General features: G+C 43.2%; 2 protein-coding genes across 6 annotated transcripts in view; both read right to left on the bottom strand.

The window, feature by feature from the left end:
• Nucleotides 1–290: 290 nt before the first annotated feature.
• slc3a1 (solute carrier family 3 member 1) lies at nt 291–10,957 on the bottom strand. Its single transcript, XM_020461122.2, has 10 exons — nt 10,486–10,957; nt 9,423–9,602; nt 9,169–9,311; nt 8,918–9,043; nt 5,153–5,272; nt 2,908–3,032; nt 2,493–2,694; nt 2,160–2,342; nt 1,765–1,887; nt 291–859 (listed from the first exon to the last, which is right to left on the bottom strand). Exons 1-10 carry the CDS (start codon nt 10,910–10,912, stop codon nt 431–433), a joined length of 2,058 nt encoding a protein of 685 aa, XP_020316711.2. The 5' UTR covers nt 10,913–10,957; the 3' UTR covers nt 291–430.
• A 428-nt stretch (nt 10,958–11,385) lies between these two features.
• The window catches only part of ppm1ba (protein phosphatase, Mg2+/Mn2+ dependent, 1Ba), a 39,386-nt gene continuing 32,479 nt past the window's right edge, over nt 11,386–18,292 (bottom strand). For 2 of the 5 annotated variants that reach the window (XM_031804833.1, XM_031804832.1), the window contains 3 exons: nt 16,592–16,703; nt 16,242–16,299; nt 14,368–15,625 (listed from right to left, as the gene is read on the bottom strand). In XM_031804833.1, coding sequence (XP_031660693.1) covers nt 15,527–15,625; nt 16,242–16,299; nt 16,592–16,703 — 269 coding nt within the window. In that variant the 3' untranslated portion in view covers nt 14,368–15,526. The other 3 variants (XM_031804834.1, XM_020461164.2, XM_020461166.2) reach the window with 3 other exon arrangements.

Here is an 18,292-nt window from a genome sequence, read left to right as displayed (position 1 = left end):
ATGATAACAGACCTACATTTATACAGTTTCTGGACTGTGTCCAACTCACTAATAATCACCCAAATTAAAATACCCCAAAAAATGGATAGAGGACTATCTTTTGCTCATTTTGACAGTGAGGAAATAACACATTTTCAATGCAGCACCCGGACCTCGTGAAGACCGAATGTGGCCCCCGGGGACAAATGAGTGACACCCCTGATCTGCAGTATGACAGTCGTGACATTAGAAGGGTGAGAACTGCAAGTAAGTTGTTTCATCTGCATATTTGTGGTGAGAAGAGAATGACATTTGGAAAATGAATGCCGTTTTTAATGAGAACAAATAAACTTTTTGAACATACACTGACTCAATCACAGCCAGTCTCATCATAACACATTTGATTGTCGAGGACATGGTGATTTCTCCTCCCACTCTGAGGCTGCAGTACTCAGCACTTATACAGAATGTCTAAGACTCCCAGGTAGCAGGCCTTCTCTGAGACAAAACACTGGGAGGCGTGGCCAGGGTTGAACCGCATGTGGGTGGAGTACTCAAGTAGCAGCCCCTCCCCTCGCGCCGTGGCAATTGAAGATTTAATCACCGGCATCCCATAGTTTTCCTGCTTGGTACTCATATGAAGTGTTAGCTGCTCCGGCAACTCTGTTATGGCCGAGAGGTTTATAACAGAGTCCGCTCCAAAGTTGAGCACCACGAGGAAGGCCTTGTCCAAGCCGTCTATCTCCCTCAGAAAGGCAAAGACATCCGCATCGCTCCAGATGTAGCACATCCAACCCCGATGGAGAGGCAGCTGGGCCTGTCGCAGGAGACTCAGGGCCCGGTACTGAGACAGAACCGACCCGCTGTCTTTCTGCTGAGCCTGGAGAGGGCATGGAGAATAGAACAGAGAATTGATTGTATCAATCCGATGACAGTGAACTACTATACAGACAACCTCATAATACTGTTCTTTTCAGTCCCACCAGGTTTTCATGATACTGTATTTGTGCGCAAAACTGCTTGATTTTGCTGCAGCAATTCTGACATTTTGCATGGTGATATGCAATGATTTTGTCAAATTTTTGGCGAAAATGCGCTGACGAGGGGAAAAGTTTGTTGATGTGTGGCTTGATTGAACCATACCATGCAGTAAATGTGCAATGATTAGTTGAAATTGAGAGGCCTCTTTTTGTACTGCGGTAATGGGTCATTTCTATGAGACGATATTGTGACGATTTACCTGTTTAAGGCAGAAATGGTGCAGTGATTGGTCAAATTAGCATGACCTTTCATAATAGGGGTGGCAGGTAGCCTAGCGGTTAAGAGCGTTGGGCCAGTAACCAAAGGTTTGTTGGTTCGAATCCCAGAGCCAACTAGGTGAAACATATGTCTGTGCCCTTAAGGCACTTACCTCTAACTACTCCTGTAAGTCGCTCTGGATAAGAGCGTTCCCAAACTCGGTTCCCCCAGGTGCACGTTTTGGTTTTTGCCCTAGCACTACACAGCTGATTCAAATCATCAAAGCTTGTTGATGAGTTGGTTTCTTGAATGAGCTGTGTAAGAGCTAGGGCAAAAACCGAAAGCTGAGGCCCCAGGACCGACTTTGGGGAAACCCTGTGCTAAATGACTAAAATATAAAACGGTAATAATATGCAGGGAATTGTTGATTTTACACGGAACACGGAATCCTGGAGAGACTGTTGTTTCAATGTTCCACTGCGCTCATGACTGTTTTACTCAGAAGTATAACCCAGATCTCATCACTAAAAGAGGAGGGTACTCTACCTCCACATTAACTGTTGTGTGGTGTGGGTGCAAAGGCAGCCAGGTATGATTGGCATCACTGAAGCCAGAATTCGTCCCATCACTCCACTGCATGGGGGACCTCTGAGGGTCACGACTGGCATTCTACAGTATGGGACAGGCACATGTGTCAGCATTAGAGTCCTGGATGTTGACTGTTGTACAAGCAGGCCCAGAACAGGTTGAGTGCTGATCCTACTGTAGACCAAGGGCTTGTTCAATAAAATGGTTACAGAATGTTCAGATATAAATATATTGTGTAGAAAGAGCTACAATGGTCTGTCATGTAGAATATGGAATCATGTCAGCCATGACATTTCTATCAACGTTCAAAACATTTGCCTTCAGTGGATGCATTCTAGGTTCAGTACACTTACAGGGTTAAACTTTCCAAAGGGGTCCTGGATCTCGTCAATGGTCACATTGATGTTCATCATGCCTATCTCCTCTCCATAGTAAGTGGTGGGTGTGCCGGGCAGGGTGAGCAGTAGCATGTTGATCACTTTAATGTACTCCTGGCCAACACTGGAGGAGATACGAGGTTTATCGTGGTTCCCAACCTAAAGACAGAATGGAACCATTCCTCAGGGGGAAATGCTGTTTTTGATGTGTAATTCTTATCAATACAACTTTGGATCTGCTATCTCATAATGTTACACTGCATTTTTACATGTCTGATGTTGACAAGTTCTGTTTTTCTAACCACTTACCACCCAGTTTGGCCATTTCCCTACTGGCATGTTGGCCATCCACAGATTGACCAGGCCTTGAGCCCCAGTTCCAGTCAGATTAGTTGGCAGGTCCATCAGATAGAAGTTGAAAGGGAAGTCGCTCTCTTTAACGTAGGGTGTCCCATAGTACATCATGGTCTTGTCAGTCTCCTCATAGTCATAGGACTCAGCTACCATAAACCTGTTAGGACAATACAAATTGAAATATACCGCTAACTTCAAGGTGAGTCAGAATATGAAAAATCTGTAGCACTTGATATTAAGTTTCCATTATACCTAGGTAGTACAATGTACAACATGTTTATAACAATGTTACTGGAGTAATAACAGCAGTATTACACATGTATAAAGGGTTACTGACAAATTATGGAAGGTGAAATGGATAGTGGGATACCTGTATCGGCCTGGCTCTCTACTGTAGACGTCCATTTCTCCCCTCCAGGCCTGCAGGATATCATGCAGCCCTAACTGAGTGGTGGTGTAGTCATGGTGGAGCTCAAACTCTGTGTCAATTGTATCCTGAAATGGGTGAGAGAGGGGAGGAAAGAGGAAAACCAGGGCCAGAGGGGGGAGAGAGAAGACGGGAGAGATGGTATCAGTGGAGGTTACTTCCTCCACAATCCTTCTCTAGTTACTGTGCTACCGCTGAGGCTTGGTGTAATTGTGCCGAATGAGGAAAATAACGGTGACTCTCAAATCCAGAGAAATATGCTCCTAGTAATCCCTTCCCTGTGAGAACGTAGCCTATCAGAAAGCCTGGCCTCTCGTTCTCTCCAGGGGAAAGTTCATTCCCCTTTGCTGAACAATCTGGTAGCCTGTTATAGTATGCCCATGCTATTACTCTGTGATGAAGTAATGTTGTTAGGCGTCACTTTACATTAAAACATACTCATTTTGTCAGGCCTTTGAGTGCCTTCCTTAGACCTTTTCTCTGTATCTAATTCACAAGAGTGATTAGGGGGGAAATCTGGTACAGCCTACCCCACGATCAGAGGTACAGTGCCTTGCGAAAGTATTCGGCCCCCTTGAACTTTGCGACCTTTTGCCACATTTCAGGCTTCAAACAGAAAGATATAAAACTGTATTTTTTTGTGAAGAATCAACAACAAGTGGAACACAATCATGAAGTGGAACGACATTTATTGGATATTTCAAACTTTTTTAACAAATCAAAAACTGAAAAATTGGGCTTGCAAAATTATTCAGCCCCTTTACTTTCAGTGCAGCAAACTCTCTCCAGAAGTTCAGTGAGGATCTCTGAATGATCCAATGTTGACCTAAATGACTAATGATGATAAATACAATCCACCTGTGTGTAATCAAGTCTCCGTATAAATGCACCTGCACTGTGATAGTCTCAGAGGTCCGTTAAAAGCGCAGAGAGCATCATGAAGAACAAGGGACACACCAGGCAGGTCCGAGATACTGTTGTGAAGAGGTTTAAAGCGGGATTTGGATACAAAAAGATTTCCCAAGCTTTAAACATCCCAAGGAGCACTGTGCAAGCGATAATATTGAAATGGAAGGAGTATCAGACCACTGCAAATCTACCAAGACCTGGCCGTTCCTCTAAACTTTCAGCTCATACAAGGAGAAGACTGATCAGAGATGCAGCCAAGAGGCCCATAATCACTCTGGATGAACTGCAGAGATCTACAGCTGAGGTGGGAGACTCTGTCCATAGGACAACAATCAGTCGTATATTGCACAAATCTGGCCTTTATGGAAGAGTGGCAAGAAGAAAGCCATTTCTTAAAGATATCCATAAAAAGTGTCATTTAAAGTTTGCCACAAGCCACCTGGGAGACACACCAAACATGTGGAAGAAGGTGCTCTGGTCAGATGAAACCAAAATTGAACTTTTTGGCAACAATGCAAAAAGTTTTGTTTGGCGTAAAAGCAACACAGCTCATCACCCTGAACACACCATCCCCACTGTCAAACATGGTGGTGGCAGCATCATGGTTTGGGCCTGCTTTTCTTCAGCCGGGACAGGGAAGATGGTTAAAATTGATGGGAAGATGGATGGAGCCAAATACAGGACCATTCTGGAAGAAAACCTGATGGAGTCTGTCAAAGACCTGAGACTGGGACGGAGATTTGTCTTCCAACAAGACAATGATCCAAAACATAAAGCAAAATCTACAATGGAATGGTTCAAAAATAAACATATCCAGGTGTTAGAATGGCCAAGTCAAAGTCCAGACCTGAATCCAATCGAGAATCTGTGGAAAGAACTGAAAACTGCTGTTCACAAATGCTCTCCATCCAACCTCACTGAGCTCGAGCTGTTTTGGGAAAAAATTTCAGTCTCTCGATGTGCAAAACTGATAGAGACATACCCCAAGCGACTTACAGCTGTAATCGCAGCAAAAGGTGGCGCTACAAAGTATTAACTTAAGGGGGCTGAATAATTTTGCACGCCCAATTTTCAGTTTTTGATTTGTTAAAAAAGTTTGAAATATCCAATAAATGTCGTTCCACTTCATGATTGTGTCCCACTTGTTGTTGATTCTTCACCAAAAAAATACAGTTTTATATCTTTATGTTTGAAGCCTGAAATGTGGCAAAAGGTCGCAAAGTTCAAGGGGGCCGAATACTTTCGCAAGGCCCTGTATATGGGCTGAAATTAGGCTTACAGGATCTTGTTGTGGGTCCACTTGGGGCTCATCCCTCAGGTGCTTGGCCTCTAGGATGTGCTTCACAGCGTCCATACGGAACCCATCCACTCCCTTCTCCAGCCAGAAACGAACGATCTCCTGAAGAGAGAGATGAACGGAAGCTGTTATACAGGGCCTATGGCTTTTAAAATCACATAGAAAATCTGCAGCGTGAAGAAAGCAGGGCTCAGTTTTTTTTTTCCTGACATTTAATCCTAGAAAAATTCCCTGTCTTAGGTCAGTTAAAATAAAGTGGTGATCCTAAGAATATGAAATGTCAGAATAATAGTAGAGAAAATTATTTAGTTCAGCTTTTATTTCTTTAATCACATTCCCAGTGGGTCAGAAGTTTACATACACTCAATTAGTATTTGGTAGCATTGCCTTTAAATTGTTTAACTTAGGTCAAATGTTTCGGGTAGCCTTCCACAAGCTTCCCAAAATAAATTGGGTGAATGTTGGCCCATTCCTCCTGACAGAGCTGGTGTAACTGAGTCAGGTTTGTAGGCCTTCTTGCTTGCACATGCTTTTTCATTTCTGCCCACAAATGTCCTTTAGGATTGAGGTCAGGGCTTTGTGATGGCCACTCCAATACCTTGACTTTGTTGTCCTTAAGCCATTTTGCCACAACTTTGGAAGTATGCTTGGGGTCATTGTTCATTTGGAAGACCCATTTGCGACCAAGCTTTAACTTCCTGACTGATGTCTTGCTTCAATATATCCACATACTTTTCCTCCGTCATGATGCCATCTATTTTGTGAAGTGCACCTGTCCCTCCTGCAGCAAAGTACCCCCACAACATGATGCTGCCACCCCCGTACTTCACGGTTGGGATGGTGTTCTTCGGCTTGCAAGCCTCCCCCTTTTTCCTCCAAAAATAACGATGGTCATTATGGCCAAACAGTTCTATTTTTGTTTCATCAGACCAGAGGACATTTCTCCAAAAAGTATGATCTTTGTCCCCATGTACAGTTGCAAACCGTAGTCTGGCTTTGTTATGACGGTTTTTGAGCAGTGGCTTCTTCCTTGCTGAGCGGCCTTTCAGGTTATGTCGATATAGGACTCGTTTTACTGTGGATATAGATACTTTGTACCTGTTTCCTCCAACATCTTCACAAGGTCCTTTGCTGTTCTGGGATTGATTTGCACTTTCCGCACCAAAGTACAAAGACAGAACGCATCTCCTTCCTGAGCGGTATGACGGCTGCGTGGGTGCATGGTGTTTATACTATTGTTTGTACAGATGAACGTGATACCTTCAGGCATTTGGAAATTGCTCCCAAGGATGAACCAGACAATTTTTCTTCTGTCTTGGCTGATTTCTTTTGATTTTCCCATGATGTCAAGCAAAGAGGCACTGAGTGTGAAGGAAGGCCTGGAAATACCTCCAATTGACTCAAATGATGTCAATTAGCCTATCAGAAGCTTCTAAATCCATGACATAATTTTCTGGAATTTTCCAAGCTGTTGAAAGGCACAGTCAACTTAGTGTATGTAAACTTCTGACCAACTAGAATTGTGATACAGTGAATTATAAGTGAAATAATCTGTCTGTAAACAATTGTTGGAAAAATTACTTGTGTCATGCACAAAGTAGATGTCCTAACCAACTTGCCAAAACTATAGTTTGTTAACAAGACATTTGTGGAGAGGTTGAAAAACGAGTTTTAGTGACTCCAACATAAGTGTATGTAAATTTCCGACTTCAACTGTATATACTGAATGAAAAATATAAATGCAACATGTAAAGTGTTGTTCCCATGTTTCATGAGTTGAAATAAAACACAGCAGAAATTGTGCAAACTCACAGAAAGCTTACATCAATGTTCGTGAGCATTTCTCCTTTTCCAAGATAATCCATCCACCTGACAGGTGTGGCATATGAAGAAGCTGATTAAACGGAATGATCATTACACAGGTGCACCTTGTGCTGGGACAATAAAAGGTCACTCAAATGTGCAGTTTTGTCACAACACAATGCCACAGACGTTTCAAGTTTTGAGGAAGCATGCAATTGGCATGCTGACTGCAGGAATGTCCTCCAGAGCTGTTGCCAGATAATTTAATATTTATTTCTATACCATAAGCAGCCTCTCCAATACCGTTTTAGAGAATTTAGCAGTATGTCCAACCAGCCTTATAAATGCAGACCACAAAGGTGAAAAAATAATAATAATACAACCACACTAGCCCAGGACCTCCACATCTGGCATCTTCACCTGCTGGATCATCTGAGACCAGTCGCCCAGACAGCTGATGAAACTGTGGGTTTGCACAACCAAAGAATTTCTGCACAAACTATCAGAAACCCATCTCAGGGAAGCCCATCACGTCCTTACCAGGGTTTTAACCTGACTGCAACTTCAGTGGGCAAATGCTCACCTTCAATGGCCACTGGCACACTGGAGAAGTGTGCTCTTCAAGTAATAATTCCGGTTTCAACTGTACCGGGCAAATGGGAGACAGCATGTATGGCATTTATTTCAATTGACAAATTTCCATATATGAACTGTAACTCAGTAAAAATCTTTGAAATTGTTGCATGTTGCATTTATGTTTTTCTTCAGTGTACATATGATAGTTATTTCAACATGAATGTATTGATTGTAACTCATTGTAACTGATTGTAACTCATGTCCAGTATAATGTTTGCTTGTTCTCATAACTAAGGTCCACAGATGTCACTTGGCACACCTAGTCACTCATCAATAGATAAAACACAGGTATACACTGGTTATACATGGTCCGTGTCCTGCACTTTGGGCCCCTGACTCTGTCTCCAGTTGTAAAAACCATAGTCACTACTCAGAGATAATGAGTAACCTGGCCACTAAAGCAGAGGATATAACATCAATCAATAACCACAGCAAATGTAGCAACACATTGGTAAAGGCTGCTGAGATCCCAGTTTTGTACTTGCATGAACATAGGAGATGGCCTGGATTATTTTATCTTGGGTAAACCTTACTATGCCAGCTAACTGAGTATAAAGGCTTCTCTGTGACATGAGAGGGACACCAGACTCCCTCTTCCCCCGGCCTAGGTAGACTCACGTGAGAAGAGACTAGAGGGGGTGAATGGGCTTGAAAACAACTCCTCTCTGTTCCTCATTCACACAGCACGTCAATCATCACCTAAAACAGGGCTAGGCCACTCTCACTCTCATTCATCACTCAGCCCCCCCCTCTCACTCTATCATTCCTTTGGAAACTGGGTCTCATAGCTAGGAAATACATCATGTCTATAACATGATAAATGTATCATTATTTGATTAAAGAGATTATTTTGTATACTTTTTTGCCAGTAGTTCTGAAAGTAGCGCTCATGAGCCAAAAGTGGTCCCGGAAAATGGCGTACTACGTCACATATGTGCAGATACGTGCACCGTGTCATTGCTCTCGCTCTGCTGTTTGTATCTTGCTTGCTGTCACTTAAATGGCAAGGGGCTGAAGCTCATTGTCTACAACTGGAATTGTTTGTGTTCTAGGGCTGGCCCACGTAGGGGGAAATGTAGGGAAAATGGCGCAGCACAGCTTCCAAAAAACTTGTGGCTTTCATACTAGGGATTTTGTGGCTAATTGAGGTAACACAGTAATTCTGCTCATAGATTATGCATGTATAAACTACACAGACACATCCAGCCCAAAGCGAGAGGTTTCAAAAATACTTACTAGTCGCCAAAGTTCGGAACATGTCTTTAGATCGGCCACATATTGTGTGTGTGTGCATGAGTAATATCTTACAGTCATCTCTCTCCGAACATGTGGGTTGCGGAAGTTGAGGTCGGGTTGCTCCTTGAGGAACTGGTGGTAGTAACACTGCTGCCTCTCCTCAACATACGTCCAGGAGGAGTTCCCAAACACACTCACCTGGGTCGAAGACACACACACACACAGGGGAGTACAGTTATTTGGTTAATACTCTGTTCTGGTCATCCCTCTACAAATAGAACTTAAATAATAATAATCAATGACAGAGGGAAAATGATCCTCACCCAGTTGTTGGGGGCGTGGGTAGTATTACAGTTGGCCCAGATATAGTAGTCTTTGTACTGTGCATGTCCACTACTGCTGAGGTTGAACCACTGGTGCGTGTCACTGGTATGGTTAGGGATAAAATCCATGATCAGCTTCAACCCTGGGGGAAGAGAGGTCAAAGGTGACACTTAGGAGAGCGGTGGAAAATAAGTGAGGAATTGTACGACTATTACAGTTATTAAAATATACATATTTTGTCCAAATTGCTCACCTTTGTCATGCATGGCAGCGAGGAGGTCATCAAAGTCTTGCATGGAGCCAAAGAGTGGATCGATGTCTCTAAAGTCTTCCACATCATAGCCAAAGTCTTTCATGGGAGACTTGTAGAACGGACTGATCCAGATGGCCTTGATGTTCAGGTACTGAAAGTGATCCAGTTTATCCAAGATGCCTGAACATAAGGTGCGGCTATGTTAATCAACAGTGGCTAAACTAAATGTCCGTGCATGAACCTTAGAACTCTGACACACATAATTCTTAGCTTTCTGAAATTTGACACTAACTATCTATATAGTTATTGTGCAATATTCAAGGTTTGGCTTGAACCATTAACTCTCTAGCTAAGGGGGAAAGCCAATATATTTTGATTTATTTTAATCTATTTAACTAGGCAAGTCAAATTCTTATTTACAATGATGGCCTACACCGGCCAAACACGGACAACGCTAGGCCAATTGTGCGCCGCCCTACGAGACTCCCAATCACGGCCGGTTGTTATACAGCCTGGATTCGAACCAGGGTGTCTGTGGTGATGCCTCTAGCACTGAGATGCAGTGCCTTAGACCGCTGCGCCACTTAGGAGCCCAATATCTACTGTACCATAAAGGAGCAGACCTCTTAGCTGGAGCTGTGGTAGTTCTAATAGAGGAAGGCTACAGTAAGAGTATTGGGCCTGTAACGGGTTTGTTGCTCAGGATGTTATGTATCCTTGATTACGGGAAATATGAGGGGATGTTTGGAGACTGATGTTAATGACCACCTAATGTAAGCCTGTAAAACGAGTGATGCGTAAAACAAGTGCAATTCAAAGCAGGAACAACAATCCTCTGACTTCAATACCCGGTGGTAATGACTCCATGAAAGCACTCATTATGCTCTTAAATAGACTCATCAAATAGAATGGTGTAGCCATAGGCCTAGTAATATGCACCATAATTCATAGGAGTTGGATAGTGCTCACGGTGCTAACCAAAGCTTTATGAATTAGGAATGAATACGAACACCAAGTAGGCTACAAGAAAATATACTCATCTAAATATTTAGGAATATACTACCTTTGAGGTCTCCGATACCATCGCTGTCTGAGTCCTTGAAGGAACGTGGGTATATCTGGTACACAGGAGACGACTGCCACCAGCTGAGGCAACGGGGCGACATAACGATCACCGTGATGGTCAGTGCGACCAGTGCCAAGGTGCACACAATGGTCAGCCAGAACAGGATCTCCCGGGGCAGTCGGTAGCGAGCTTGGACTGAATATAAAAGCAGGACCTCTTTTGGCATGCCCGCGTAAGGTTTGATTTGGGTATAAGTATCCTCCTCTCTGCCCGGGGACATCTTGACCGTCGAAGTCCTGTTCTCTTCGTCTCCACCAACAGCATCCTCTGTCTCGTCATCCTCATGGAAGCCCGTGTTTTGGATGCACTCCCCCAGTTCCATACTGCTACCGTTGGCTGTACCGGAGCTCATGTCTAGGAACATGCACCCGTCTACTTCTAAATCCTTTGCTGAGATTAACTGACTCCTTGTAATCATTCGTTCAAACAACACTCTATAAAAGGTAGCACTAGTCACAGGGTCCATAGTACAACTCCCCCGGAATGTGGGAAATTGGAGAGTTGTAAACGTGTGGTCAGAGATTATCCTCTTGCTCTATTTGTTGGTTTGAAGGCAATGGACTTGAATACATCGAGTTAACTTTAAGACTGAATGCAGCCACATTTCCCTAGAATCAGAAGATTAGAATTGTGAGTGATACATCTTTAGATTATGATTTATGTGCAATTTCTTCTGGCACAACTGTACTATAAACACTATGACAAAACAGATGTCCTTCATATAAAGTCACAATTTTATCAGTTTGATAACAGGACAACCCAAAATCCCAACACTAAATTGTGTGTGTGTGTGTGTATACACCCATGCAGGACTGAACAATAACACACAGAACATCATTTAATCTAAATGTATCCATCCTTTATTGAAGATTATGCTCACGGTATGGTCTGAAACATCACAATGTTATACTGGGAACTATCAGGAGGTATGGTGAAAACTCACGATCGACCCCTGACCCCCTCATCACTCAGGTGACCCTGCAGAGGGGGCGGGGCAAACCCTGCCACACCTACACACACATCATAACCGTATGCCATTCTCAAATACAGCACCTCTCATGTTAAAGGCTAAAATCAGGAATAAATAAAATGTGGAAATGATCACCATTCTATATATCAATACTTGTAGATACACAACAAAAGATAAAAGGAAAATCAGGATGAATAACATGGGCACTAAATCACCAAGTTCATTTCCAGCCCCCAAAACATCACAAACATTCTCATTTTTCAATCATTACAGTTAGTAATAGGGGGCGGGACCAGCAAATTGCTCCAGTTAGGGAGGAAGATGAGTGAGAATAAAGATCGTATTAATATAACCCCACGTGGGACTCTATAGCCTATATATTCCAATGAAACAATGAAAACTAAATGCCAGGGTAAGTTCTGTCATCAAATAACCAGGGGGAGGAAAGCATCTGTAGCCTCCGCTCAGCCTGTGCAGTGTAGTGTGAAGGTGAATTACATTCAAAGCAGCCCCACACCCTCTTAACCCAGTGTCTACTATAGCTTAAACATACCCATTAACCAGGACCATCACCCCCACCCCACCCATCTGACCCCCATCCCACACCACGCATTCCTCCAACACAAAACATGCACAGCTAAAAAATTATTAAACCCCCCCACAATTATTTTTTTTATAATCTCATGAAAATCAATATTGCAAAAATAGAACCACACCCAACATTCAAGTACCTAAGTCACATGGCACCAAGGCTTGTGTACCAGATCATAGCCAAGCCAGAAACCTGGGCCGAGAGCCACCTCACCCCTCTCCGGCACACTAAATCACGCTTGACTTCTCCTTTTAACACATTTCATCGGTTTCATTTTTTCATACAAGCAATTTCTGTTGAAATTTAGAGAACGCAATGGAACAACCATATTACACTATTAACACAGCATTTGAAAAATAAACTAAAGGTGAACATCATCATTGCCTAGAAATTTCTAATTGCTAAACGGAAAAAAAAGAACACACTTATTATCTGAGAAAAATCTAATAAAAAGGCAAGTTGTTGCAAGAGTCCGTTTCTGCATTTTAAGGAGAGGGTGAGGAAAGACAGAACATAGGATAAACTAATAAGAAAGAGAGATAAGTGCAAGGAGAAATGAGTAGTGAGGCTTTGGTGGACAGTTAGAATCCCTTTAGCCCCAAAACCCAGAGTCCTTGGGTGGCTGGTTTGTACACACCCACGTAGATCTCCTCACGTGTCAATCAAGATCTCTGTTTGACTCCTAAAGTCAACAAACCAGCAACTTCCTCATCTTTACACACACACAGTAGGCCACATGACATGTTTTTCTTTTCTTTTTTACATAAATCAAAAATATATGGATTTTATATATATTTTAAATTTTTCTTGATCAACAGCAGGCTAGAAAGCTTATGGAAGTGAAATGGTTGAAGTTGAGGCAGTGTCTGTCAATGCAAACATTAGCTGGGTCTCCGTTGTTAATTAGTTGTTGGTTGGAGAGAAAAAGTGAGGGGAACAGATGCAAAAAGCGGTCAGTCTCCAAACCCTTCCACACAAGTAATGCCATAGAATGCAGCCAGTCACTCCTATCCTGTCCACACATTTGGGTTTGTCTATCTGAAATCCCAGTAGCAATGTCCAGCCAGGCAGCCACAGGCCAGTGAGTCCCTGACCCAGTGGTGGTCCTCTGTAGGGCCCCTTGTGTCTGGAAGCAGGGACTTGGGGCCTGGTCATTTTACAGCTGGTTGCTAGCTCCTCCATCCTCAGCGATGGGGAAAAAGGCACCCCAGACTGCACAGGGATGGGCCACAAAATGTCCCAACTATGGCCCTCGTGTCTCTTCATCAGCACAAAAAGAAAAACCACAAAAAAGCTATAAAAAGGAAAAAAAAACAACAAGTCTTAATTTGTCTAGTATATATATTTTGTATACATCGTTTATACTACCATCGCAGTCTTTCTTTCCCCCCTTTTTTAATATGAGAAAAAAGAAGAAACCTGCACACTACTCTTGCTAGTATCGCTGTTCTTTATGAAGCTTTACGTATCGGCCTCAAGGCCTTCAACAAAGCTCTAACGTGTGCGCGGTTCTTCTTTTTTCTCATGTTATTCAATTGTTAGCATGCACCTGCAGCAAAGACAGCTCAGATGTGCGAGTGCTTTTTGAACACCCTTTTTTAATCAAAAATGTTTTGCAATCCTTTGTGTTGTGTGTTAACTGATTTTTTGTGTGATTTTTTTTAATCGTCATTTATGGTCCAATCGATCTCTTGGTATCGTAGGAAAAATAAAAAGGAATAAAGTGAGTAAAGATGTCTTGTGTATAAAGGAGTCCCGTTGTAGGAACAGGCAGTTCTGATGGCCAGTTACCAGGGGTCCTCAAGGTCTGCTCCAGTCTGTGGGACGGCAAGAGAGAGAGATGGAGTAGAGGAGAGGCAAAGTGAAAGAAGAGAAAATACATTGTTAGAAACAGCATGACAAGTAAATCCATATTACCTACTGACAGACTCCTCATCATACAGTCCTGGCTTGTTTACGTCACACCAATCCAAAATGGCCCCCTACACAACAAAACCAACTCCACTCCAAGGAGACAAGCAGGGATCGCTCCCCAGAACTCAGAGATAAGCACCTCTCCTGAAGTGCTCGACAATCACATCTGGTACATCCCCAAAGGAGGTAGCCTATAAAACAAGTCAGATTAAGAATGTGCCAATTTGAACACTTTACCTGAAGGCGACACTACTGAGCAAAGAGTTAAGGGTAAAGGTGGCGTGAGTACTGTAGGAATGTATTTGTATGTGTGAACTTACCAAATGATACAGGAGGGCTGCATTAATCAGAGTGAATACACAGTTAGATCTACAAGTACGCACCAGCTAACCCTCAGTGTCTATCAAGAGTGTGTAAAGTATGACATTCTCTGAGGACATGCGCACAATTGCTTTGAATGTGTGTGCCTCCATATAAAAGTGTGTGTGTGGACGTCTTGCTACGTTACACAGACAAGTCTTAAGTTATTTTCTATGATGTCAGTATCAGAGAAAGAAGCAGGGGCAACAAGGAAGAGAGGGAGAGCAGTTGTGTGTGTGTGTATAAGATTTAAACAGACACACAAACACCCATTCTTTGCTAAGGGCGCGCAAAGACCGCAAGCTCTCTTTACACAAGACAAACCAAGACACCACAACATATCACAGGAGAGTCAAAGGGCCAATCCCATGCACCTAGTACAGCACACTATCCAACAGGATGCACACAGAAACACACACGGTCTGGAGGGTCAAGTTTCAGAACCCAAACCCTGGATTAGTTGTCATAACTCCAACACACACGCAAATCAATAGTTATGTATCCAGTTCATGTCCTCACACAGGCATCCCCATCATAGACTTCAGCCCACACAAGGTCCTAGGGGTCTCAGTGTGCCAGAATACATACGGTCAGACTGTTATACAGCAAGGCCACAGCATGTCATGAACCTTCCCCACCACCATGCAGCTGCTCTATATCAACCAAACCATCAGAGGACATGACATCATCATCATGAGTCAAACATCTGCACACAGCACAGCCAGTAGCGTTTTGGCAGCTGGACAGAATCTACTAGTCATGCATAAGATAATGGGTTATAGATGTTAGGTGTTAATTGATGGAACTGGGTGTCATCCATGGAGAGGACTGCTACTATGTGTTAGTATCACAGCATTGCATGCATGTGGAAATGATTATATGAAGAGGTTTGGGTTTGGAAATGGGGTGTAACAGATTCCCATAGAAATAGATAGTTCTTTTGAGTTTCTGGATGTAGAATAATGTTGCCCCTATATCACACCTGGAGGGTTGTTTTTTTCCTAGCCACTGTGCTTCTGCCTCTGCATTGCTTGCTCTTTGGGGTTTTAGTCTGGGTATCTATCAACAATAACTGTTGATGTAAAAAGGGCTTTATAAAATACATTTGATTGATTCTCAGTCTGTGTAGGGACAACTTCATCTTAGACTGTATAAAGACATAAGCAGAAGAAAAAAACCTGTCCCCGACGTGTCTTGCTGGCTTTCGTTGACTGTCCCATTTCTGCCCTGCTGGTTCTAATCTACAGAATATGTTATTATATGAATATGTTATTACAACAACCGGGCCACAACTTTAATGCCTTTATCATGGTATAAGAAAACAGAATTCCACATTTGATCAAATAAACACCAGTCTCTAACAAACGCCGGTGGTTGAAGCAAATAAATGACAAATACAATTTGATTTGATTTAAATGCTGTGCGTTGAAAGGAGGTTTTGACGGTTACATTGTATAAGGTTAGCCTATAGTGTGCTAGAAAAATGGTGCAACACTATTCAAAATAATATGAAAACAAACGTGTTTTCCAAATTTCAGTACCAGCACATGTATAGAATGATGGGCTGTGCCCATAGAAACAGTGATCATTCTAGTTCTGTGGCTGTGTGTGGCTTGTGCTCTATGAATAAACAAATCTATTAAAGACTGCTAGACAACAAAACTATCTTAGTGACAGAGCAAAAGGAGTAAAAAGTGGAGTATCCAGCAGGGCTAGGCCTAGTGTAGGGCTAAGGCAGTCTGATGAGAGGGGAAACATACTGTAGGAAAGACAGGGGTATGAAAGAGGTTCAAATATCTAGTGGAATATATGTTCTAGAATACATTTGAGAAAAGAAAAGAGCATCCTGATACTCACCCCATCCACTTCCCTGTGTGGGTTCAGCCGGTTGTACACTACTTCGATAACACTGCGTCTGAGTGGTGAACACACACACAGTGAGAGAAGTAAACACACCCTCTAGAAGTCAAGAAGTACAAATGACAGGTTTAGGACTAACCTAACAGGTTTAGGACTAACCCATTCAATCAATCCCTCTTACTCCTTGACATGGCCCATACGTTCATTGTCTAACTTTAGATTATTTTTTTACTAAACCATTTACCCAAGGATGACATTTACACAGGAGCTATTCACCATGTGAGTCTAAGGACTGTGTGTGATTACAGGGAAGGCAGAGAGACAAGAGTAAAGTGAGGGGCTCTTACTTGCTGGCGAGGCCTCCCCCTGGTGGCAGGTTAGGGATGCTCTCTGAGGACAGGTTCCTCATGACCGTCACCAGGTCGGGAATACCCTCCTCTCCTGCCTTCTCTAAGATCTCTGAGAGGGGGAGACAGAGAGAGAGAGAGACAGAGAGACAGAGACAGACAGAGACAGAGAGAGAGAGAGAGAGAGAGAGACAGACAGAGAGAGAGAGAGAGAGATCTAAGAGGGGTGTGATAAGTTGGGATTCATTTAAGATTGCTACAAAAAAAAACTGCTGTGAGACGAGTGAGTTTGAGAATGTTTAGTGTGTGTGTGTGTGTGTGTGTGTGTGTGTGTGTGTGTGTGTGTGTGTGTGTGTGTGTGTGTGTGTGTGTGCATGAGACAAAGGAACAAAGGTCAGAGAGAGAGAGAGAGAGGGGGAGGCAGACAAGAAGAGAGAAGAGGCGGGAGAAGGAAACCCTTGCAGCCCAGTTGGACTGGTTAGGCCAGGTGCCAGTTAGATGTTCCGCCAGAGCATTCCTCTCTTAAGCAGAGCATTCCTCTCTGCTTGGCAGCAGCTCCCGCCTGCGCTTCCAGCCAAGCAGCACTCCGGGCCAACTCCAGGGAGAAGAGTTTACATAACCCCCGAAGACTTTAGAAATACTCTAGCAAGCAGGCGAGAGTTGTCAAATGTCCAAAAGACAACCGAAAAAGATGATAAGAGAGAAACGGAGTTGGTAATTTGTCAAGATTGCAAGAGAGAGGGAGAGAGATACAGACGGCGAGACAGACGGCGAGACAGACGGCGAGACAGACGGCGAGACAGACGGCGAGACAGACGGAGAGACAGACGGAGAGACAGACGGAGAGACAGACGGAGAGACAGACGGAGAGACAGACGGAGAGACAGACGGAGAGACAGACGGAGAGTATTCTAAAACGGGGTGAAGAGAAGAATGATGGAGACAGGAGGAGAAGGGAGAGGGAGACTGTTGGAAGAAAAGCAGCGAGTGAAGGAGAGGAAGAGAGGGAATGTGGAGTGGGAAAGAGGGTCAGGACATTAACGTGCTTCAGTGGGAGTTGATAGGTGTTCGCTTGAGCTCCAGCTGGCCTAAGTCAGCCAGCCAGTCAGTCAGTCTACCTGGCTGTCTTGGACTAGGCGGGTTGAGGTTTATTAAGTGTGTGTGATGGATTGGAGGCAGTGTTGTGTTTGAGACCACCTAAAGCGAGACTGATTCAAAACCAAGACCGGAGACAAATCGAGCCCGAGTCAAGACCGGGAGGGAGACAATTGGTCCGAGACAGAGTCAAGAAAGATGCGAGTCCAATTCAAGACCATGATATCACCACCATAATAATATTTCATAACATATGGATTCTTTAGACATTCAGAATAGTGAATAAAGGAAGGCTGAGGGAAAATAGAGCCAATCTACAAATTATTACTAAACCAAACACAGTAGAGAACAATGGGCCTTCTACACCATCAGAGAAGGCCTAAGGATTTAGAAAAAATATATAATAATATAACAATGATAATTATATTATTTTCAATGATGTTCGGATTTAATTTCTTCAGTTTTTGTTAGAAAGGAAACATCACAACACTGAAGAGAAAAAAATATCCAATCAGGATTTGTCTTTGCTGGTTTCTGGGGAGACAAATCTAGCTAGCTAAGTCAGCCATAAGCAAAGCCATCAGAAGATAGATAAAGGTCCCACAG

Source organism: Oncorhynchus kisutch, linkage group LG25 (genome assembly GCF_002021735.2).
Source record: "Oncorhynchus kisutch isolate 150728-3 linkage group LG25, Okis_V2, whole genome shotgun sequence".
In the NCBI taxonomy this organism is placed as follows: Eukaryota; Metazoa; Chordata; class Actinopteri; order Salmoniformes; family Salmonidae; genus Oncorhynchus; species Oncorhynchus kisutch.
The sequence above is the reverse complement of the archived record's forward strand: the minus strand, read 5'-3'. Positions and strand labels throughout refer to the sequence as shown.